Below are 25,888 nucleotides of genomic sequence, written 5' to 3' on the forward strand. Positions count from 1 at the left end.
AAAACAAAATATAAAAGATAAAAAATATCAAAAATTCGAAATTTATAATTATTTTAAAAACATGATAATCCTTGTATTGTTTACAATGCAAAGACTTTTGTGTAATTTTGACAAACTAGCATTGACATTGTCTGCACATGAAACTGATAAAAAATATTATAATATTATAATATCTTTGAAATATATATCTAAGATTATATTATAATAATATTTATATTTAATATTTATATAGTATCTTAATATTTATCGAAGTTTTTTTTTACAAACGTTAAAAGACTCCAATTTTGAATAATACAGCAAGCATTTAATTTCGTATAACAAATTTCTGCTTTATATTTTTTCCAATGAATTTTGTATTTTTTGTATTTTCATTATAATCATTATAATCATAAATAGGTTTCAATATAATTAGGATAACTGTGGAAGAGATACTATATTTACCATTTATTGATATATTATTGAGATATACTTACCATTATACTTATTATTTATTTAAAATTCGCAAAATTCTATTCTAAATGAAATAGGAGAAATGCCACTAAAAAACAATATTTTTCTAAATCTTTCAATTAAAAAATATCTTTCTATTTTAAAGAAAATGGTCATACTTATTTTTATAAATTTGTATACATTGTATAGATATTTACTTAGTTATAGTTAGTTATAATTAGAATTTTTTATCATTATAAGTATATTTAATATATGCACTTTTCAAATATTTTTAAGATAAAAAATTTTTTAAAATAAAACATTATTATAGAAAAAGAATTGAAATTTTGAACAATTTTAATTAATTCTAAAAAATATTTTATATTAATAATTACGTTAAATATAATAAATAGATACTATTGTAAATGTGAATAGTGATTTTTAATGTATCTAATTCAATATATATAATATATATATAGATTATGATAAAATATTAGATATGTAGATATATTATGAAATAGAACCACGTGAAGCTATTGCATAATGCAATAATGTTTATTATAGTTTTTGTTGCGCACATAAATTAATAAATAAAGAACGTTTTATTATTTATTTCATTTAATTTTTCACCAAATATAAATTATAAACTGTAAAAGAAATACCTATAGTTCATTAAAATGAATTACAGTTAATTATAATAATAAAATTTCCTAAAAAACATAAAGGTTTCTTGCTAGTATAAAATTATTTGTCGTAACCTTTAAATGATAGCATTACGACAATCTTGTGTAGCAACTACTTATATTATATCTGACAATGAATTCTGATTTCTAACTTTATAAGAGTATTTTTTTAAAATTATATTATTTTTACGAGAATGAAAATAACCAATGCGACACCGAATATATGGAATTAAGATTATATTTAACTTTATCTATGAATGAAAAATTCTAAATAAAGAAATTAGATCTTCTATTTTAAACTTCAAGAAATCTATGAAACTAAAACTTTGATGAGATAAATATATTTGAAAAGTTTAAAAGTTTAAAATATATTTCATTCCAAAAAGTTTAAATTGAAGTTTATGAGTTATGAAATATGGAACTCAATTATTTATTAATCATAAGATAGTATATAGATAGTTAATAATATATACAGAATATCGATGTATTTACATATATTACAGATAATTTCTTTTGCAGTAATTTCTTGTGTTTTGCAAATAAATAAAACAAAAATTAGTGTTTTAATAATAATATATATAGTGTTTTAATAATAAAAATATCGATTAAGGCACATTTATTAGATCATAAGCAATTAGTTTGCATTAAATGCATACTGAGATTATTCTGTTTCTGTTATACCGTTATCGCATCTCATTTTGTTTTCATTATAAATATAAATTATTTATAACTTAATAATTTAATAAATATTAACTGATATTTTTATGTATTATATTTCGTGTTTGTTTTGATTTCTAAAATCGACTCTTTAAAGACATTCACAAATCTATTAACATGTTATACATATAATTATACATAAAATATAAATTTCGATATATCTCAACGTATATTATTATAATATTTATGATATTTATAAAAACAAGTTCTACAAAGTTCTAAATATATTTCATATATTGATAATAATACGTATTATATTCATATGATTCAAAACATAAAAGAAAAACAATTTTTTTAAATAATAGGAAAATATATTTAATGTGGAAATTTAATTAATGTGGAATATTATACAAAGAAACTTTACAAAACGAGAATTATTCTATAACAAATAATAAGTTAAACCGCTCTCTTAAAAAATTTCATCAATCGTGCAAACAATAAAATCGGCTTGAAATGACGAATACTCGATAGAAATGTTGATAGACAACCACATGATTTACCGATGAAGGGCAGAGTGCGTGTACGGGAGCGTGAAGGGTGGCTAGAGAAGGATAGAGAAAGATTTAGGTGGAAATCATCAGCCGATTAGAGTGCAGATGTTCTCGTACGGAGATTATAAGCCGTTTCCACCCTCAGCAACGATCGTGCCCGGGGTTCTTGGTCGTATGGGGCCGGTCCAAAGGGAGGAATAGGAATAGGGTGAGCTTGATTGAATTATCATGAGTGTTTGCGGAACGGCGGCTTGCAATTGAATTAGACCCTGGCTCTTTTTTCTATCGGCGTACGTAGACATCTATCAGTGTCTCGCTAGAAGCCCTTGCTTTTAATGTTAATCAATGCCTTCGACTCGTTTTATGAAACGAGCAAGGTTTGGAAGTGCGACATAGGTCTATGCTCCAAATAATAATGAATGATTCGACGAGCTTTTTACGATGATTGTTCGTAGATATATGCTTTTGTTTTTTAATTTTCTTTTCTTTAATAAAAATAAATTTATAGTAAATAAATAAAATGACTTTTAATTATTTATGATTATAATTATTTATTAATATTTATTTCTTATATTATATATTTCTTATTAAAAAATTTATAAAAATTTCTTATTAAAAAATTATTAAAAAAAGTAAAGAGATTAAATTATGTATAGTTATCATTTTATGTTTAAAACATAGAATGTCATTATTTTATAAAAATTGTTTGAAATTAATTTTGTTTGAATAAATTAACATTAAATAAATGTTTTCATTAACGCTGCATAATTTTGTATAACTATATTTTCATATTTTCGATTCTACGATTATATTTTATATTAGCTTATAAAAAGTAACTGATATTATTAATGTCTTACAAAATTATAAAAATAGCGCATTAGTTAGAATTTTCTATAATTTCAATTAAAAATTACAATAATGAATATTGAAAATTATATTTGAATTTTTTATGTAATATTTGAAAATTGTTTTATTTTATTAAAAAAAATCATATTATCAATCTGAATTTATTTTGAAGCAAAAATCTTTATTTTCATAGTTTTAAATCTTTTCAAAGAATTTCATTTTATATCATGTGGATATGAAAAAATTAAAAAACTTTTTTTATATCCACAATAAATTTGAAGATCGAAATCTTTCCTTTATAATGATTTCTTAAAATTTGTATGATTCTTTTTCGTCAAATTATTGAATTTTAAATATAGTTGAAATGTATTAAAATTTATACAATTATTTTTACAAAAATAAATTTGTAACAATAAAATTAATATATATGACAACGCTTTTTATCAATTAAAAACTTTTTATTTCAAAAAATAATAATCATTCGTTTTATAATTTGTTGTGCGTAATCGTTTTCATCTACAAATTATATGATTTATTCAAAGCTATCGATAAGGAAAAGAATCATTGTAAAAGGAAAACGAAACTATAACTTTAATTATAATTTTAACATGATTTATTGGATTACATCCAAAGTTATGTTTGGCACGTTATTTCTTATCAAAAATTAGTCGCAATAAAAGAAGAGAAATATACTGAATAACTAATAATTATATTGCAAAAGTAATTACAAATATATAAATGTATTTGAAAATTTTCCGTAAAAATATTTTTTTCAATGCAACTCTTTAAAATATAAAACAATAATTTTTCAAAATTTAAATATAATTAAGATAGAAAATAAATAATGGTGATTTCACAACAATTTGACTAATATAAATTCGTCAAGTTTGAAATTGAAATTTATTAAATTGAAATTTATATTATTCATATTTCAAAATTTACTATTCTATCTATTAAAAATTTAATAATTATTAAATATTTCGATAATTTAAAACTTCGTGAAAATAATTTTATAATATATCTATTGTTTATTTATTATTTTTTATTCAAGAAATTTATTCAAGTTATTATGTTTAATTATTGAAAATAATTATATAGTTGATTTAATTTTTCTTTCTTGAATAAATATTTGAAATAAGAATATAAGTTATTATATTTTAATTCATGATTTAAATAAAAAATGATTAGAATTATATCATTAAATTTATTTTAGCAAAATAATTTCTTATTTAAACATTTATATTGGATTAACTTGTTCAAAAGCGATGAAGTTTTTGTAAAAATCAAAATTTCTTCTTGCTAATTTAAAAAAATTTCCATAAATATGAATCATATCTAAATATATTGTTTCTACTTGTACATATTTTCATTAAATATAATTTCTGTATTTTTTTAATATAAAATATATATCTAATATTTTAAGAATGTCAATTAATGAAACTACTTTCATAGAAATTAAAAGAAGAAAACAATTATAAAAAAATTGTTATTGTTATTAAAAAATATTTTAATTGATTATAAAATTTTCGAAAAGAAATATTTATAAATAATATTCATCTTATTGAAATACATTATTGCATGCATGTGATTTTCAATAATCTTCAATGATCAATGATGTAACAAAAAAAAAAAAAAAGAAAATAATCTTTGAACGATTTTTATAATCGGTTAAAGAAACTAACGATAAGATTTTAAGTCAAGCACAAAGTAAACTAAACTCTTTTCAAAGTTAAAATGAAATATTAAAAATATAATTATATCAAATATTTTAATAAATATTAATATATTAATCAAATATTTTAATAAATATATAATTATTATTTATTACAATAAAAAAATTTGTAATTAGTTACCATTATTAATTTCAATTAAAGTTTTTTTCAAAATATTTTTTTCCTCATTTTATTTATATTTAGATAATAAATAAAATTCATATAAGAATTCATAAAAACTTATATTAAAATATAAAGAAATATTTTTTATTTCCTTAATTAATTTAAACTTATTAAATAACACATATTTAGATTTTTTAATTTAGACTTTATATTTTATTCAATTTATTATTACATTCATCTTAATTCATCTCAATTTCATTAGAAAAAAAATTTTGAAAAAGAAAAAATTGTATAAAAAGTATCGTACGATACTTCCAAAGTTCAATTACGTTAAGTGTATTGAAGTATACAATTATCGAGTTAACAACATAAACGAGAAACGAGCCAAAAATTTAACACTCCCAAAAGTACTTGACACGTCAAAAATAACAGAGAATTAATCGTGACGTCGGATCGCAGTCAATGATGAGATTTTCTCACTTATCGGACAGTTAGTCAATTCGTTCAGATAACACCGATTTTATCGAGTCTCCGATAGTGGAAATACTTTTTCCTTCGAAGCGGCGCATCTTTGATGTGCCGAAAGCATCGATTTCTCTATGATATTAGTAATACGCGAAGGATATGTACGATTACGATCGATAACTTTGTGTACTGAACGATTAGACATTACAAATCAAGAAATATCTTTTTTTTTATATCAGGGATTATATGAACAAGTTAGATTTCATCGTTTTATTATTCCGATTATTACAGAATTTATACTTTCATCAAGATGATTTTCTATAAATTTATATCAATTTATATCAATTGAAGGACTTATTAAGAATTAGATATTCTAGATTTTTAAAAATTATTCAAATTAGAATTTTTTAAAATATAATTTTGTTTGAATTAAATTTTTAAAAAATTTAAAAATTAAATTTGTATTTTTCAATGAATTTGTTAATTTAATTATATGAATAATTATGTTGATACATAAGTAAATATAAAATACCGAATATTTATAATATTGGGGAAATTATATTGATTTTTGAATTGATTCAATAAACAATAAAATTTTAAATAACTATTATTACTATTTATGTATATGTATATTATAAGAAAGGTATTCCATGTTAGTTTAAAATTTAAAATTTAATATGCATTAAACAGTTATAGTAGTTGGATATAATTTTGTCTTTTTCAATTGGTTATAATCTATATGAATTTAAAAAAAATATAAATGCAACTCCTAAAAAAACATTTTCTATATTTTTGAAATAAATGTTATGAGTGAAAATATATATCAATAAATGGTCAATCAAATTTCAAACTTCAATACAATATCATTTAAGACTGAATGATAAAATTCTCAGAAAATGTTTTTAAAAAATAAATACAATTTATTTTTTTCAATTTTTTTTAATAGAATTTGTTAAAATTATAAATATTCATAAACTATATTTAACAATAATTATTTTCAATTTATCAGTTCAATTTTAAATTCATTAGTTAAATTCCATAAAATCTATTTCATACAATGAAAAAGAAAGCAATTGATTAATATGAAATCTAAGAGAAAGAGAGGAAAAAGAGAATGAAACGGAAGGACAGTGGTCCGTGCTCGTTAAAGCGGACTAATGACAGGACCAAATCGATTCCGTGTCGTAAATCCGAAGCTTGGCGCCGGCGTTAGAACCTGGAAAGCTCGGTTTACAATGGCCGCGGTAGAAGGTCGTGGGCCCATAGGCCCTTCTGGACATCGTTCTCTCGAAAACGGTAAAATGACCCATTAATGACTATAAGCTGTGTGGAAATATTGGTGATGTGCCATCATCAGAGACTGAGTCTTGTCATCGACGCTAATTTCGTTGAGAGAATTAAGAAGCTGGCCCTAACGCTTCAAAATACTACTGTGTAATCACATGAGAAGGCAATGCAACCAAGAATCGAATATGAATGTCATTTACTATCGCTGCCGTGCGTGTATCTTGATAATTTGTTGGGTGCTTCGAGCAGATCGAACAAGATGCTGATTACGGCAAATTTTTGTCCCCGCGAACATTTGAATAAATTTCTTCACACATCCTTTCGTTATCTTTTTTCATTAAAAAAATTTCTCGATGCTAAAATTTTATATAAAATTACTTTCAACGTATATTTATTTGAAAAAAATAAAGAAAATGATAATGATAGTTGAAGATGAAAGAATAAAATTTCTCGAAGAATAAATATTGAACTTGTTATAAACAAATTAAGTTAAAAATATTATATGGAAAATTGTCAATAAAGAACTTTTTAACAATTAGTTATAAATTAATAAGTAATAAATCAATTATAATAATGCAAAATTTAATTTCTCAATCGATTGAAGCATAAAAGAAAAATATTTCTCTATATATTAGATATATTTTAAAATAAATTTCTTCGCAGATATTTTCACTTTGCTACTTTCTTTACATTCCATTGAGTTCATTGCATCCAACGAATTATAACCTAACGTAACTTTCGAATAGTCATTTTTATTATTGCAAAAGTATTTTAATCAAACTGCGTATAAAATTACATGAATTTTAACTACTTTATTTTATGTGTCATAAAATACTTGGAAGCTCCAATCATATAAAATAGTACCTATCGTATTTGAAAAAGATATATTTAATAATATATATTTAATATATTTAATAAATATTTATAACTTATGATCATTTAAGAATTTTAAGAAAACGAATATATAGAAAACCAGAGAATTATTTTAAACGTATATTTACGATATAATTTGTAGAATCTACTTTATTACTTTTTATTGATTTCTTTAATACAGCAGACAATTAATAATTGTATTCGTAATCTTTTTGTAAAAATTTAAACCAAATTTATATATAATTAATTATGTTAATTATAATTATTGCAAAATTTCATTAAATGTTTGATAAAATTTTATTGGATTAAAATTATCAATATCATAAATGTTTCTTACACTAAATAAATGTTAAGTATAATCTTTTTTTAAAAAACTTGAAAGAAAAGTGATGTTGGAAAAAATTTAAGTATTTACGATACAATTTTTTTATTTTTTATTAAAACATGAAAACATCCAAAACATAATTCAAATACATAACTCATTAAAATTTTACTTTTGTTTTTATATCCACTTCTTTTCAAAAGATATAGATAGATGCATATTCTACTTATTTAATAAGGAAACAAGGAACCATTTGTTAAATTTTAATTGCGATTTTTATTCTAACAAATAATTTACAATATCAAAGTTTTATTTTAAGATTTCTTTAGTCAGAAATTAAGATCGAAAGAAATTGAGATTCAATTCAAAAATGAATACTTTCTTGTTCTTTCTATCGGTTAACAAGTTGGGTATATCATTATATATTATTAAAAGTTTTAACAAAGAAGGAAGTGGCAAGGATAAAGTTCAAGGATAAAAAGCATTTGGAACATCGAACGATTAAGATCAGTTTGAGCGGAAAGAAATCGTTTCGGTCTACCTACGTTGCGCTTATAAATATTGAAAAGAAAACTTGTATCAGTGTTTATTTTATATATTTTTATGTAGACAGCAACAAATAAAGTGAGAAAAATATATTTTAAGAATTTTGCCTTTAACATATGTACTTGTATTCTCGAATAAAATGATAGCACATTGTATGATTTTTCGAGATTAAGATAACGTTTTTTATAAATTTAAATGAATATATATGCGCACAAAATTTCATTGACTATTATTATTATAAATGATTAAAAATATCAAAAATCGTAATTTTTCATTTAAAGAATATATGAAAACTTTTATCTATTACTATATATATATATATATATATATATATAGTTATGATATTTATATTTAGTTAAAGAAGAATTAATAATATAGAAAAAGATTAAATATATATATAATTAACATTTTTTTTTAACAAATTTATCCCATTTATATGAAAAATTTGTGGAATAAAATGATAGAAATAGATAATGAAAAAATAGATTAAAAAATAGAATGATTTATTTATAAAATTTCTATATAGACATTGAATCTGAATTTTAATAATTATAAAAATTGCCTATCATATTAAATTAAAAAGTAAATAAATAAAAAATATCGATTTTTAATATACTTATAAGAATATTTCAAAGAAAGAAATTTTTTTATTGTTTTTAATATCGACTATATTGTTTAATAATAAACAATATATATATCTCTATAAAATCGAATTTAATCATAAGTTTTTTTTTGTCAAAATATATTGTTTCGAAATCATTTCATTTTTAACGCAAAAAATGCATAAAAATGCAATAAAAACTTTAAAGATATTTTACTTCAATATAAAGAACTATAATTAGGTACACATTTTCTTCTTTATTGTAGTATTTTATAGATGATAAGCTTAAATGTTTATAAGTTTCCTTTTTTGTTATCAATATATTGTTATCAATATATTATAATAAATTGAAATATATGAATGATAGAATACATAGAAATAATTTACAAATAGAATTAATTTCATTAAATGAATATCATTTTAAATATTGAAGAAGAAAATTTAAAGAATAAACTTATTCATAAACTTAATTATTAATTTAAATAATAATTATTTCAAATTAATGCAATACTTTACCAAATCTAGGTACTTCATAATGTCCTCTTCTTATGTTATTTATAAATCACTTTCAAGTGAAAAATCGATGTATAGATTTCTTTGAAAGAGAAATCCCAACACAAAAATAAATCACAATAACATTATATACATTAATTCCATGAAATTTTCATAAAGAAGAGCAATGTAATATGATTTGCATTGGCAACACAAGAAAAATCAAAAGGGAAGATGAAATTTCGCGGAGGAACTATCGCTCAGAGTCGAGAGAATCTCAGAGTCGCAGACTTGTAGTACTCGTTCACCGCACCAGGCAAACATTATGCACATGGTTTCTCGAACAAATCGAAGTACAGCCCCGGATCAAGATAACGGGGAATAATTTGGCCAGTTGGCGCGTCAAAGTATAAATACGCCGTTTTCGTGCAACCTTTCCGCGAGTGGATGAGCGAACAGTCGGATAGGATGGGAGCCGATTCGAGGAACCAAGTCACAGTCACACGAATTAGAACCTCTTCTCGGCCGACACCGGGGCGCCGGGTGAATGCAAAGGAATGCCAGCCGGACTGATAAAACCCACCAACAACACCTACATAAATTTCGGCCCCGGGGATATCTAAGGACGACCTTTCGTTCATTTAAGCATACATCCTAAATTTAGTGCTGGCCACGGTGTGCTGTATCAGCCTTCATGGATACGGGAGGCGCCTGCTTTGCGTGCAGCAGTTACACCGTCGCGTCGCGACGCCGACTTTCTCTGTTCGGCTATGTTATCGTTATCCACACTCTACTTTGACTTATTTATTCGAAAGAAATGGCACACGCGATGAAAATTATGACATTCGTTTCAAGTGACAAAAACTGGACTAAAATTTTATTCTCTTATTCATAAACTTGAATCTTATTATTATATTATTCTTATTATTATATATTATATTATTCATAAACTTGAATAAAATCTTGTAACTTTGATTAAATTAATAGTCTATAAATTTCAAATTTACTTTGATCTTTATGTATTATCTTTATGTATTATAATTTTATCTTATGTGTAAGGATTAAAATATTATTCTAATTTTGTTTTTAGAATTTATAGTAATATATAAAATTTGTAAATGTAAAAAAAGTCTTCTCAAATTATAATCATTTAACATAACAGAATAACTTGAAAATTATATATTTGTATCAAATATACATAATCGTTATAAATAAATAAAAATTATTTAATATAAAATGTACAATTAATTAATAATATATACATATATGTATAAATAATTGTAGCAATTACATACAGCTGCATATGCAATCACGAACACATATCTATGTTTAGTCAGAATTCAATATAATATAGTACTAGTTTTTTATAAATAACTCGAAAACTAAAAAGATTAAAAACCATGTGTAAAAAAAAAAATTACTTTAAATGCTATCCTTTATAATATATTTCAAAGTTATTACAAGTTGAAAGTTTATATTTATTTTTAAAAGAATCTATTTACAAATCCAAATGTATAAAAAAATTCATCATAATATATAAGATACAGATATTAAAGATAATGACAAATTCATAAGAGATATATTTTACAAATTTTTTATTTTAAAAATTTCTTTAATTTCTAATCTTATATAAGTTTGTTTTATTATATATAATAAAAAAAATATATAATTATTATATAAGAACCTAAATAAATGTTAATATATTCATAGAATGTCTTTAGTTTTACAGAATAAAACAAAACTTAAACAAAAGTTGATTGAAATTTATTTGTTAAGTTAAGCAATTTAACTTTCGATAAAGCGAATAAAAGCGAAAAAAGAGTGAAACTATTCCATCTTTTTACATCGCATTTTCCGATTTTGTTTTATCTAACGAACTTAAATTATCTATAATTTAGTAAATAAATCTTTAATAATCAATATTTTTATATATCAACTTTTTTTACTTCTTGAATCTAGAATCGATTCTTTATAAATATTTCACAAATATTAACAATTTGATGAATACATTGATACATTTTTGTTATAAAATTATATAAAATTTATGGATACACTTTTAATTATTAAAATAAACTTCTAATATACGATTGATCTATATTTATCTATTAAATTATTTAAATATTTAAAGATTAAGAATATTTTAGAATGGATATTATATAGATTCAAAGAAATTGATAATGGGAAAATAAATATATGTGATATATGTGATTTAGAAAAATAATAATTGAAAATAAATAATAAATAAAAATAATTTTGTTGAAATAAAAAAGAGAAATTTAAAAAAGGAATTTTTTAATATTAATAAAATATTTAATATAATAATATATAATAATATAATATATTTACTATAATTCATTACCGAATTGTAAATAAATAATAGTTATATATTCATAGATATGTGGAAAATAGCTAAAATAAAACAAAAAAAAAGAGAATTTAAATATTGAAAAATATCAATTCAAATAAAAAAAATCATTTAAATAAAGAAAAATAAAAAATAAATAACACTGACTTTAATATACTATATTAATATACTAATTGACTTTAATTGACTTTTAATATATTATTTTAAAAATTATAAAATTTTTAGATAACAATTTTATATTATTATTTATCTGCTATATTTATCTTATTATTGATTTAACATTATTTCAATTTTATATCAATATATTAATATATTAATAAATCAATATATTTATCGAACTATTATAATACTTACATTAATATAGTAAAACTCTAAGTAGCAATAAATAAAAAAAAAATGATAAAAATTAATAAAAAATGAAATATTGTATATAAATATAATAATTGCACAGCAATTGTTAATATTTATAAATAAATAACATGATTAAATATGATTAAAAATTACAAAATTTTTACGAAATTAAGGATTATTTAATATCACAATATGATAAATAATACAAATTATTTTTTCTTTATATTAGATTTCTTTATATTATATAATATTTAATATCAATAATAATATTACTTAATGCATTGCATCCATTTCACATATTGTAATGCAATAGTATTCTTTTGTAATTATTGATTATAACATTTTAATTTATCATTACAACTTTACAACTTTCAATTCCAATTGTAAATGTTATTATCATTCCCAATAATTCACTTGAATTTTAATCATTTTTTAAATCACTTTTTATTAATAACGATGCATAATAGTATTATGTAATGTTACTATCTACTATTATTTATATTTAAAAAAAGATTATTAAAGAAAAAGAAGAAACTTTTACAAATAATAAGTAAATTAAAATTTTTAAAGTTATTAATAAAAAGTTATTTCAAATATAAATGATTTTCTTCTCTATATGTATCTATTCTCTTTATGCCCATTTATATTGTACATATAAATATGTGTATTTTAATTATAATTGTTTACTGTATATTCAAAATTTGTATGATTATAATATTTTATATTATAATAATTATTTGATATGTTACCGAGGATATTTAATATTATTTTATTTTTAATCATTTATTATTTTTCTCATTCCATTCTGTCCTAAATCAAAAAAATAATATATGCATCAAATTTAAATATTTATTAGTACATTTTAGTTTTTGTGAATTTATAAAACATACAATTTTTTCTTTAATTTTTTGTTAAAATATAATTCTAAAATCTAAAATTTAAAATATTATTATGCATATAACGTATATACATTATATTATAAAATATCGTATAATATTTATGTTTTGCTAAAAATAGTGAATTTTATATTATATTATTATATTTTATTATTATATACCGTTATTGATGTATTTAAATTTTGCTCTAAAATTATATTTTAATAAAAATAATTAATATAATAATTTAATTATAATATAATATAATATAATATAATAATAAAAATAATTTTTTCTAAAATACAATTTTATCTTTTTTAGACATTCATTAAAAACATTATTGGAAAAATTAGAGCCAATATTTTTATTTGATACTATACTCTATGTAAGTATATATACTTATCTACATAGATATAATTTATATAAATATTTAAATAATAATAATATTTATTTTCGATAATTAATTAATTCGATTTAATTTGATAAATCGAATTAATAATCTACTATTTTGTTATTATTATTTTTATATAATTATATCTTATTATTATTATTTCTTATTAGAAATAAATTCCTTAGAAAAATTTTTTTCAATAAATAAAAAATAAATAAATATAAATAAATACAAACTTGAAGTCTATAAAATGAATATTGATGAAAAATATCATGGATTTTATATGACAATACATATCATAGATAATCATAGATGAGGTACAGAATAAATGATATTCAATGCTTTTTTATATTTTGAGATCATATGATCTTCTTATCATTTTTGTGTAAGATGATTACTGATTCAATATAGATAATATAGATTCAATGTAGAATTCATAACTTATAATATTAATAATGTTTAAAACTTAATTATATACTATAAAATTATAAATAAAATATATAACCAAGATTAAAACATTATTAAAATTTGAAAAAATATTATTATACCAATTTATATATTAAAATTTATTTAATAAAAATATCAAATTTTTATTTACAATTTATTTGAGAATTAGTATCCAATTGAATTACTAAATCTTTCTATTAATTAATTTTTCAATGGAATGAAGAGTAATGAAATTAATAATATAAATTAGATATACTTATATATTGAATATCTTATAAATTCTAAAGATATAATTATATTTTTATATATTTTTATAGATAAAATTTTATATAAATATTTCTTGTATTTAATTTTTTCAAAATGTTTAATGATTTTTTCAATAATATAATTTAACAATATAAATAAAATCGTGTTAAGAATTATTTTTATAAACTTTGAATAATTCATTTAATTTCATACAGATTTTGTAAAAAATAAAAAAATTATAATTTTCTTTAAGCTGTAAATAATTGTAAATATATAATATATAATTGGTTTTTTTTAATGAATTATAGTTTGTTTTAGAACTTAAAAAATTTTAACTTATCCAAGAAATGTTAGCTAATAATTAATATAATTAAAAAAATATAATTTGAAATATCTCATAGAATATAATATTATTCCAATCAATTTTTAGAATTAATTTAAAAGAATGAATCGTCAAAATTATTAATACAGAGTGCGATAAAATAAAAATCTTCATTTTAATTCATAACAAATAAAATTTTTATTGTTTTTATATAAAAAAATATATATATATTTCATTCTGAAATTTTGCTTTAACTGAGAAAATTTTTAATTCTTTTATGATTTGACGAGAAGTTCTCTTTTGCATTTTCTTAAATATAAAATAAATAAAAAAGAAAGAAAATTGAAAGTTATTAAATGAACAAAATAAACATATCAAAATAAATGATAAATGATATAATGATAAAATGTCTTAATTTTTAACTTTTTTTTAAAATAAAACTCGTTTGATTTGTTTTCTTTGATTAAAAAAAAAGATAATACATGTAATTAATAATTTAGATCATATTTCTAAATATAATAAATTTTTTCATAATAATATTTTTCATTTATTAAATGTAATCCGAAACATCATGTTTGTTCTTGTTATAAACTTTATATAATAGATATAAAAAAATTATCCTACTTTATTTTTATCATCATCAAATACGCGTAAATAATGTGTTTGTATAAAAAAAAGTTAGCAGATAGAAAGTGTGACCAACATCGTTTCTCCATAAAATATTAATATTTTCATTTATTTGAAGTCTTAAAAATTTACAAAAGTATTAAAAACAAGATGTTAAAGTCCGTCTTAAAATTTTATTTATCATTTTTAAATTATAAATGAAAATTAAAAAAGACTTCAAAAAATTTATTCCATAACAAAATTGATTTTTCTATTATCTTATCGAATTTTAAAAGCACTTTTTATTGAAATCATTAAGTTTAAAAAAAATATCGGTTTAAATTTATTATTGAAATCTTATGCAAAATACAAGATCTGGTACTTATGAATGATGGATAAAATAATATTATATTTTTGATCTAATAACAAAATGTATAATAATATCATATTGTTGATTTTTTTTTATATTTTTTTTTATTATTATTTTGTTCAATTTGTGCAAACGTTTTTTTTGTTGTAACAATTAAATAGTCATCATAAGTAATGATTGCTCTTTCGCTTATTTGTACATATAATTTTATTGCATAAATTTGTCCATTATTATTATTATATCCACTATTATATCATATTATTATATATTATAATATTCTTTTATTCTTATATTATATTTTTATACTATATTACTTTGAATATTCATTAAATAAAATATAATATGTAAAATATTTAAATATATACATTTTCATTGATTTTATGAAAAAGTTATTATAATAAGATTTTCTGGAAACATTGAAATATTATTTAATTATGTTATAATATTATATTTAATAATATTATTAAATATTTCATCAATTCACACATAAAATACTTCAAAAAAAGTTTAATATTTACATTTCAGCATAAAATAAAGAGTCAATTAAACTATCAAATATACAATTTAAGAAATATAAAATGTAATGCTTTAATTACCGTAATAATTTTTCAATACCTAAATTATAAAAATACTCATGTTTTATAAAATTTCTCATGTTTTGATATACATAAGAAAACATCTTCGGAAGATGTATCATCGAATTAATCATAAAATATATGTAAATACATAACTTCTATGATCATCTTCATTAATGAATATCATAGAATAAATCTTTTCTTCTGCATATTTTCTTAAGAGAAATATTATTTCATTTTATCGAAATATTAATGTTACATTTTACCTTTTTACTGACAAAATTTTTTTTCCATTTAACGAGTACAATTTTTATAATATCTCTAATTAGAATATTAAAAAATCCATTTGTTGAAATAAAAAACGACGAATTTTGTGAGAATAGGATACATGATGATACGTCGTTTATAAATGATATTGAACGAGCGTAGAATCGTAAGCATATACAGCATCCTTAGTTTGAGTCTGAGGTATCCGAAGCCCGGACTCGCGACTTGTAAGGTGCATTCCCAATCCTGCTACGAAACCGGCCAGACCGCACAAAAAAAGGGAAATAATTAGCGGAGGTGTTAATGAAATACCAAACGAACGCCGTGGGACACCAGGTCGGCGCCTCTGAACTGCCAACCAGACATCCTCGACACAGTCCACGGCGCCGTTTTCTTTTCCTCGTCCTTCTGTAACGCTGCAACCGCTACTCTCTAACATATCTCCTTGTTTCTGCCCGCCCTCCCTTTCTCCGTGTTTCCGCCTTGCCACGATGTACGTTTCATCCGACATTCTCAACCCTTCACGGATTTTTCGACTTTCAAAGAAGAATGCGTCTGCTCGCTCGAAGATCTTCTTGTTACTCCAAAGAAACCTGGAAACTGATTACCATAGATCTGCTTTCGAATCGATGCTCTCCACCGGAAATGGCGTTCATGGATATTTAAATAGCAAGTTTCGTATATATGTATCTCTAATACATAACATATTGCGAAATTGAAAGTAGAGATTCGAATTTTAAAAAAGTATCTCTGTAATTCGAATACTGGAACACGTGTAACTCTTACATAATTGAAATAGTAGATTTTTGTAAGATAACTATAAATTATATTTTGGAAAGAAAATTAAAAATTGATTCATTTATATGAGTAAAAAAAAATAAACAAGTACATAATTTTCATAAGTATAATATTCATAGAAAAGTAATCTCAAAAAAATATAAATGATATGTACTTTTGTAAAATTCTCTATTATTGTATAAAGAAGAAAATAAAAAAATAATCAAGTTAATTAATCAATTATATATTATAAAATGAATATAAATGTAAAAAATATTTTTTAAAATCTATATTTATATATAAAAATTATTTCAATTTTCATCACGAAAAGAAATGTTTAATAAATTCAAAATTTAATAATTATTAATTTTTGATTATTATAAAAATATGTAATTTCTTCCAAATTAATATTGTTGACAAAATAATTGGAATTAATGTCCGTAAAGGATGGATCCAATTTTTAAAATTACTAAAAAATCAAATATTTTAGATATCTTAAATATTCTGTTCATGGATTTGTGTGATCCTTTTTAAAATATGTAAAGATTTTAACATAATATTTTTTAGAAATAACTGCAAATACAGAAGCTGGTGAGTCATCTTTCCCTTGCTACTATGGGTGGATCATCTTTACGTAAGTTATGATCATTCATGAAATTAATTTGCAATAACTATTACTTGTTTTATTAAAAACAAGTAAAAGTTGTTTTATTAATGAAGAAGAAAAGTTTCTTATTATCTACTATTAAGCAATCTTATAAGATAAAAAATATATTATTTATAAAAATATAAAAAACACATTTTTAGGTATTATTATAAGAATTATTTATTAAACTTTTTTTTCTAAAAATAATGTGCATAATAGAATTATGAAATTAAGAATGTAATATAAAGGTAAAAAAAAATAAATGTTGTATATTTTACGATATAGGAAGAGAAACAAAATATTGAATGGAGATTATAGAAAGTATATAGAAAATTTGCTAATAAAAAATAATCGAAATTTGAAAACATTAAAAAAAAAGAACGAAATAAGAAAGTAAGAAATATTTCAATGAATTAAAATTTTCCATTAGTGAATTTATTCGTATTACAAGAAAAAACCATTTTTTGTTTAGTTGGTATTAAGCAATAAATATATATTTTTTATTATATTAATTATAAAAATCTATAATTAAATATTACAATTTAATTAAATATCAATTTTAATCAATAATAATATCTAACGTAATGTCTTTGATTAATCATTTTATATATATTGTAAAATATAGTGTAAAAAGTAAATCTAAATATAATATAAATATATAGAATAATAGAAAAATTCATTTTTATTGATTAATATTATAACTATTAAATATATATATATCATAATTTTCGAATAATCTTGAACAAAGAAATGTTGAGTAAATAAGAGAAAGATTATTGTTGTAAGTATTGTCTTAAGTATTGATTTGTCACTTTACATTATATTGATATTTTTTTTATATTTTTAAATAAATATTATATATATTCTCGGTACCAAATTATAATAAATACATAAATACATTTTTTACATTATTAAAGTTATTGCTTAGAATAGTTATTGTTTCAGAATAATTCTTTCTAAGTATTCAGATAAAGTACAGTTTAAACACACAAATAAACCTGAAATTCAAGCATTGTATAATATATTTATATTATATTTGTATGTAAAATTAAATTAAAATAAAAACATTATATTTTGTTAATAACTATTTTTGAAAAATATTCCATTAATGCAAAATTTAAGTTATGTTAGGTTACATTATTTTTTTTACATACATTCATTTTACTTACATTCGATAAATATCTAAGATAATAATAGATAAAGTTACAGCAGTTCAGAAAGATAATAAATATTTTATAACATTTTATAACATAAATATCTTTAACTATGGAAATTTCGTTATTTTTTCATTTAAATTTTTTATTTGAATGTTATGATACATTGAATTTGCCTTCAGCTATAATAAGCTACAACAATATGAAATTAGAAATATTTAATGTCATTTAAAAAGATTAAGATGAATTAATTTATTATTTAAACAAATATTTCTTTTTTAATTTCTATTGAAATTTATAATCAATTAAAAACTGAATAACTTTTCTTCGAAATATTTTTTTATCAAATTATTGAAAATAGTAATAGTAGAATAGTAAACAAACTATTCTGAAATTCTTAAATATATAAATTTTTATGCCAAAACAGTATGAATTATAAGAAAAATTAACAATTTGTTATAATAAATAAAAAATTGTTTTAAAAATACTTCAATAATAATATTTTATTTAAGAAAAAGTAATTTTTTGAAATTGAAGAAAAGTTCAAATAATTAAAGTTAATTAAATACAAAATTTTTACAGTAAGAATAAATTAAATATTTTGTGCTAAATATAAATTAGGAAAAAAGTATACACATTAATGAATTGTTAAATGCGAGAAATTCCATATTAAATATATTATTAAACATGTTATACATATTTTTTTTCTATTATTTAATTTTTTTTTAAATATAAATTATTCTCAAATAATTGATTTCAAATAATTTTTTTTTTTAATGTAATTCAATTTTGATGTAATTTTTGATGTAAATTTTCATTGGAATTATTAACTCATTTATTATCTTTTCCTATAACTTTTAAATTGTAATAATCTTATATTATAAATTATAAATTATAATTTAGTCATTTTTTTTAATTATCTATAAATTCTTAAACACAAAATTCTACTAAGAAGGTACATGTATTATGATATTCCACATTTCAAATAACTAATCAAATATTTTTAATCGTACTTTTTTACTTCCATTTTTTCATCTCGACATGCTATCCTAAGATACCTTCTTTTTTTTCTCCTTCTTTCTCCTCTATCTTTCCCGGCTCTTGTCCAGTCCTCTTACTCTATTTATGTGCCTTCTTATTTTCGTACCCCTCTTCACTGTTTTATCTACCTGTTCTAAATTCAGGATTTTTTATACGGCTCCCATCGTCCTACCGTCAAGGGTTATCCATCGCTTTACACGCGTATGCGGTTCTCGGAAGTGCGGATTATAAGACAAAATGGGTTTCAATCGCGATTGGTTTGACGTGCGTCGTCCTAAAGTAAAATAAAACAAAAAAAAAAAAAAAGAAAGAAAACAAGAGAAAAAAAGGAGAAGAGATTCCTTCTATAAACGAAGATGTGCTGATTTATCATGAAAACAAAAATGTTTCTGAAACCTAAAATAGATGATAGAAAGTAAAGACTTATCGACTTTCACTAAAGAAATACTGCTATAACAGTTATGTTAGTAGGCAATAAAATTTCATTAACATGTTAAGGAATTTATTAGACAGAGAAAAAAATCGGCTCATTAGCTATTAGATAATCAAATATAATAATAAAATATAAACAATGAAAGCATAAATGTGTTTTAAATACTTCAAAATTTTGATTAATATTAAATGCAATCGAAATAATCACCTTTTAGAAATAAAATTTAAAAATAATCATTGTAGTTATATTTTTTGTATAAGATTAGTTAAGTTTAATATAGCTATAAATATATATATATGATGTAGATATAACTATAATATATTAATAATTTGGATAGGTACTTTTAGATTATAAATATATAATTGCTAAAAATTTTTAATGTTTCAAATACAATGTCAATATTATATAACATTTACATCATGTTAATATTTAATATTTTCCCAAATTTTTTGCACATTATAATTAAATATACAGAGTTGTCAAAATATATGTATATAAAATATAAATATAAATATAAAGTAATCAAATATAGATACAAATAAATAAGAATGATTCTAGAAGATTCTAGAATCAATTTTAAAAGATTGATTCTAGAAATCAAAACAAACAAAAGTTAATATATAACAATATTATATTTGTGCTTAGTTAAGATTTATTTATAAAATTATAAATAATTTAAGTTTGCGTTAGATGAAGTGATGCAACAATAAAATGCGACGATAGAGTAATAGAAATAAAGCGGATTCATTTTACATCTCTCTTTGCCTAATATAAACTTTACTTGTTTATAACTTAATGAATAAATTCCAATCGATATTTTAGGTACAGCAATTTTTATATTTGTCTTGATTTCTAGGATCAATCCTCCTGATATCCTATAGTACCGGGTAACATTCTGCAGGATACATAATAGGATCTTAAGACTGATGATTCTTCGCCACCCACATTCTGTCAGTAGCAAGCTACTTTAAAATCCCTACTTTTCTTTTTCATTTTTTTTTCCATCTAGATCGTATCTTCATTCATTTTTATTATTCTTTTTTAGATTCATATTTTAGGTTCCATTTTGTCATCAATAATCAATCCCTTATGATTTATAATATTTCTACATTCATTTCATAACTGAAGAATCTCTTCTACTATTTTAAAAAAATTAGATAGTATAATTAATTTGTTAAAAAAAATTAAGATATTATTATGAAATTTCATCTATTAAATTTTATGCTGTTAAATTCATTAAAAATTTATAAAATTTAAATTATTTATAAAATATAATCGATTTAATAATATTCATAAGATATAGTTTCATTATATTGGAATTGTTTTAATTATGCACATAAAAAATTTTATTATAATTATTCAATTTTTTTTATGATTATTAAATTTCTTTCTTTGTTTAAAATATTTATTTATTATATATTTTACTATAATAATGATCCATATGAAAGAAGATAAAGTAGATAATCGATATAAATTTAATATTTAAAATTGGATTTATTATATTATCATTTTTAACATCTAATAATTTAATTCTATTTAAAATATTAAAATGCTGTTAATTTATTATAGTAAATATATCTAATTATCTATTTTTTTATATATTTTAATATGTATATGATATTTTTAGTATGATATTTCAGTAATAGATTTCCTATTTAAAATTGAATACATGTGAAAATAACTTGAGAATAGCATAATAGTTGCGTGTAATTTTAATTAAATTTATATTTAATTTAATGTAATCTATTATAAGATAAAACACATTACATAAAATTCATCTTCATTCAGTTTTTTTTCATAATAATTGATAGATTTGATAATACGCATATTATGATATTTCCAACACTATTTTTTGATTTGTTTTTCTTAAAACACTAGAATATATGTAAGAGAAAGTAAGATAAAACAGAACATTCATTTTAAATAAAGAATACGAATAAAAAGATATCAAATATATATGAATATTGATATGAATTTTTAATATATTATAGACATTAAGTATATTATAATTAATTACAGTCTTATGAAAATTGTTTTCTTGTGCGTATCAGAGCATAAAAAGTTTGAGAAATTTCAATATGTAATATTTTAGTTTACATTTACATTAGGGAATTAATATATAGTATATAAATAAAATATAAATATAAATAATTAATTATTTTATATCAAATTGAAGTACAAGTATTAAATTTTTTCTAAAGAACTTTATGTGTGGGTAATGGATATATTTTAAATTGAGATAAAATAGAATACCTATATGAAAATGAAATTGTTTCTTTTAGTATGTATTTATTCTTTTTTAAAATTATTAGATAATATAATAATATGTTATATTTTACTTTCTAATTTTTCGTATTTTTGATTAAAAAAGTTTAATAAACAAAAATTCTATATATATAGAAAGATATTGCAGGAGGATTAATTTTTTTTCAACTACAAAATCTCATTAATATTGTTTTCAGACATTCACATCAAATATAAAAATTAAAAAAAAATATATAAAATGTTATTGATAAATTGTGATAAAACAACAAGATAATAATATAATATAATAAACAACATAAATATAACATAAATATAAATAAAATAAACAATTATTTCAAAATAGAAGCATTAGGGATAAAAATTTTTATTATGAAAAAAAAATCAAAAGAAAGAATATTTTCTTAACTAAATTCAAATTAAAATCGCACGAATACATTATTCATAGTTTCCCGAAACTATATATTTTGAGCAATACAACACAAGATTTAATTAAGTATTCATTATTACCACATACATTATAAACTTGTTCGAAATACAATTTTAGTTTTCCCATAGATGAGTTTCGATCCTATGCGAATAGTAATTGGCAAACTCTTTATTTGCTTTCTCAACGAGTTGGTCGATAAGACTTTCAAAACATACGAAAAGTTTCCGTCTTACGCGTTAAGTTTACTCAAACATCGCAAAGGTTGTTCGATTTGAATTTAAAACGTTGGTCGTATGTAAGTGCCTATATTGAGCAATAGAGTGAAATGAAAAATTGTATGAATAATTTTTAGTAGAGAAGGGAATTTAAATTTCTTTCAGATTAAACATGCTAATCTTAGTTTCTATTTATTTTTATTAGTCATAATATTATGTATTCTTGTAATTTGACATATTATTTAATTATTATCCTATTGTTAAAAAAAGAATATATATTTCTGTGATATTACATACATAAAATATAAATTATAAAATATTATCTAATATTACTATGTAATATTACTATATAATATTATATTATCTTATATATTTATCGAATAAACTTATTCATTTTTTTTTGTTTTATATTTTTTTAACTTTATTTGAATAATTGTCTTTTCTTCATGTAGAAAGAATTTTAAGAATTGTAGAATCTTAATTAGCAAAGCAATCAGAATCCTGAATGTAATTGATTGAATTCAGTGATTGAATTCATGACGTCTTCGAATCAACACATTGAAAAATATACATTATTTGTAGAATTGTCATATAGTATCTAATATACACATATAATAAGTTCAAAGATAGTGTATTTTCAAATATTAATATGAATATATAATATTTGAATATATACTGTATATAAATACTTAACTAAAATGTATTTATTTTTATATCATTTACAAAATTATGAATAAAACAATATCATTTTAAAAACGATGATCATGCAAAAAGTAAAACAAAAAATTCAAGAAAGAACCGCACCTATTCGTTACATAAGACAACAATGTAGCAAGTAAATATTGGGGATTACAATATTGCTGGTGAATTCATCATCGCAAACAAGCATCGTAAATCCGAACATTCCACATTTATGTAAAAGAGATAGAAAGAGAAAGAGAGATCGTTGCAACGTTCGGTGCATCGGTGTATCAGTGCACAGCGAGTTCTCGAAGATACGAGCTGGTTGTCGTCTCTGGGAGCTAATGGGACGCCGCCGACACTCTCTTCTCTTTCGAATCTCTTTGATCCTGACCGAACTTGCCCTTGCCTCTACCTCTGCGACTCCTGTCCTCTTTCCGCTTTCCCTTCTTCCCCGACTCCTCGTTCTGACCTTATTCACAGCCTCCTCGGGATCTTCATGGTGGTCGCGAGCTTCATGCATGTATACCCAACTTGTAGAGTTAAGATCCGGTAGAAATGATCGATTTTTACGTCTTTTAGAAGTCGTTTCTCAACTTATTTTATATTTTGTTGCATTATTATGCATTATTATTATCACGTGGATTATTTCTGTGATCAGATGAAAGAAATCTGATAGATATTCTATGTTTCTCTAATTTTATAGTAATATATATAGCATTAACCTTAAAGTTTTTTCAGTTGAATGAAAAATTATAATTTTAAAAAATATAATTAGTTTTTATATTTCTTTAAACTATATAATATGTATATCATAATAATTAAGTATTCATCTTTTTATTTCAATACATATCAAAAAGTGAATATATATGTCAGAGAATGATTTCTCTCGAAAAAAAAAAATAAATTTTTTTTATTTGAGGTTTTGTTTTCTAGTAAATCAAGTTTTGAAATATTTTCAAGTACAAGTGAAATTGACTTTTTTTGATTAGATATAAATTATCGTTGAATAAATTAAAAATATCGTAAGAAATAATTGTTAAAACGTTAATTCTATATATGAAAATAAAATAAATAAATAAATTTTATTTAAAAATTATTTTTCGAAAAAATTAAATTTAAAAATTCGCTAATTCTTGAGTGCTTAATTGCTTAATTATATATGTCCAATTTCGATTTTTTCAAAAACTTAAATTTCAAAAATTTTACGAATTTCATTTGTGAAAAATTTTTAAACTTCATTTATTCAAAAACAAAGCTCTGAAATACTTCATTTGAAGAAAAAATTTATTTTCCTTTTTCATTTATTTTTCAAAGAACTCTTTTGCCTTTTACACTTCCATGGTATATATCACAGAATTTGTAATATATATATCATAAATTTTACTTTTATGTTTTCAATGGTTTTATTTTGGACTTCTTTTAACAATGCGAATCTTTTAAAATTTTTTTATTAGACATTTGTATTTGAATGAAAAGAGTTTTTCAAATAAGGCAACAAAAATTTTTTTTAATATAAATATATTTATTTATTATTCAATAATAAAAAATAAGCTTTATCTTATAACTTTCAAATTTATAATTTGAAACTGATATTGTTAAATTAACAATTTCATTATTTTTAAGAATTAAATTTTAAGTCTTACATATAACTTTAAAAAAATTATGAAAAAGCTTATTTTTTTTCTCAAAATTTATTCAATGTTAAGAAATGAAAATTTAAATACGATAATTATATTTCCTCTCAACTACTAATTTACATTTTGTTATTTTAATTTAGGTATTTACCGTCGACTAGATGATACTTACTTGCTTATATTTATATTCTTACTTATATCTATATCTTT

At 20.7% G+C, this 25,888-nt stretch overlaps 1 protein-coding gene across 2 annotated transcripts in view; it reads left to right on the forward strand.

Moving 5' to 3' along the window:
• LOC107993137 (insulin gene enhancer protein ISL-1) overlaps window positions 1-25,888 on the forward strand; it is a 62,884-nt gene that overhangs the window by 12,281 nt on the left and 24,715 nt on the right. The window contains exon 1 of one of the 2 annotated variants that reach the window (XM_062076955.1): window positions 17,780-17,813. The exons of the other annotated variant lie outside the window; for it this stretch is intronic. Within the exon in view, the coding sequence (XP_061932939.1) occupies window positions 17,795-17,813 (19 nt within the window). The 5' untranslated portion in view covers window positions 17,780-17,794. Of the gene's footprint in view, window positions 1-17,779; window positions 17,814-25,888 lie in introns of those variants that run through there. 2 annotated transcript variants of the gene reach the window in all.

Source organism: Apis cerana, linkage group LG7 (assembly GCF_029169275.1).
Source record: "Apis cerana isolate GH-2021 linkage group LG7, AcerK_1.0, whole genome shotgun sequence".
Lineage (NCBI taxonomy): Eukaryota > Metazoa > Arthropoda > Insecta > Hymenoptera > Apidae > Apis > Apis cerana.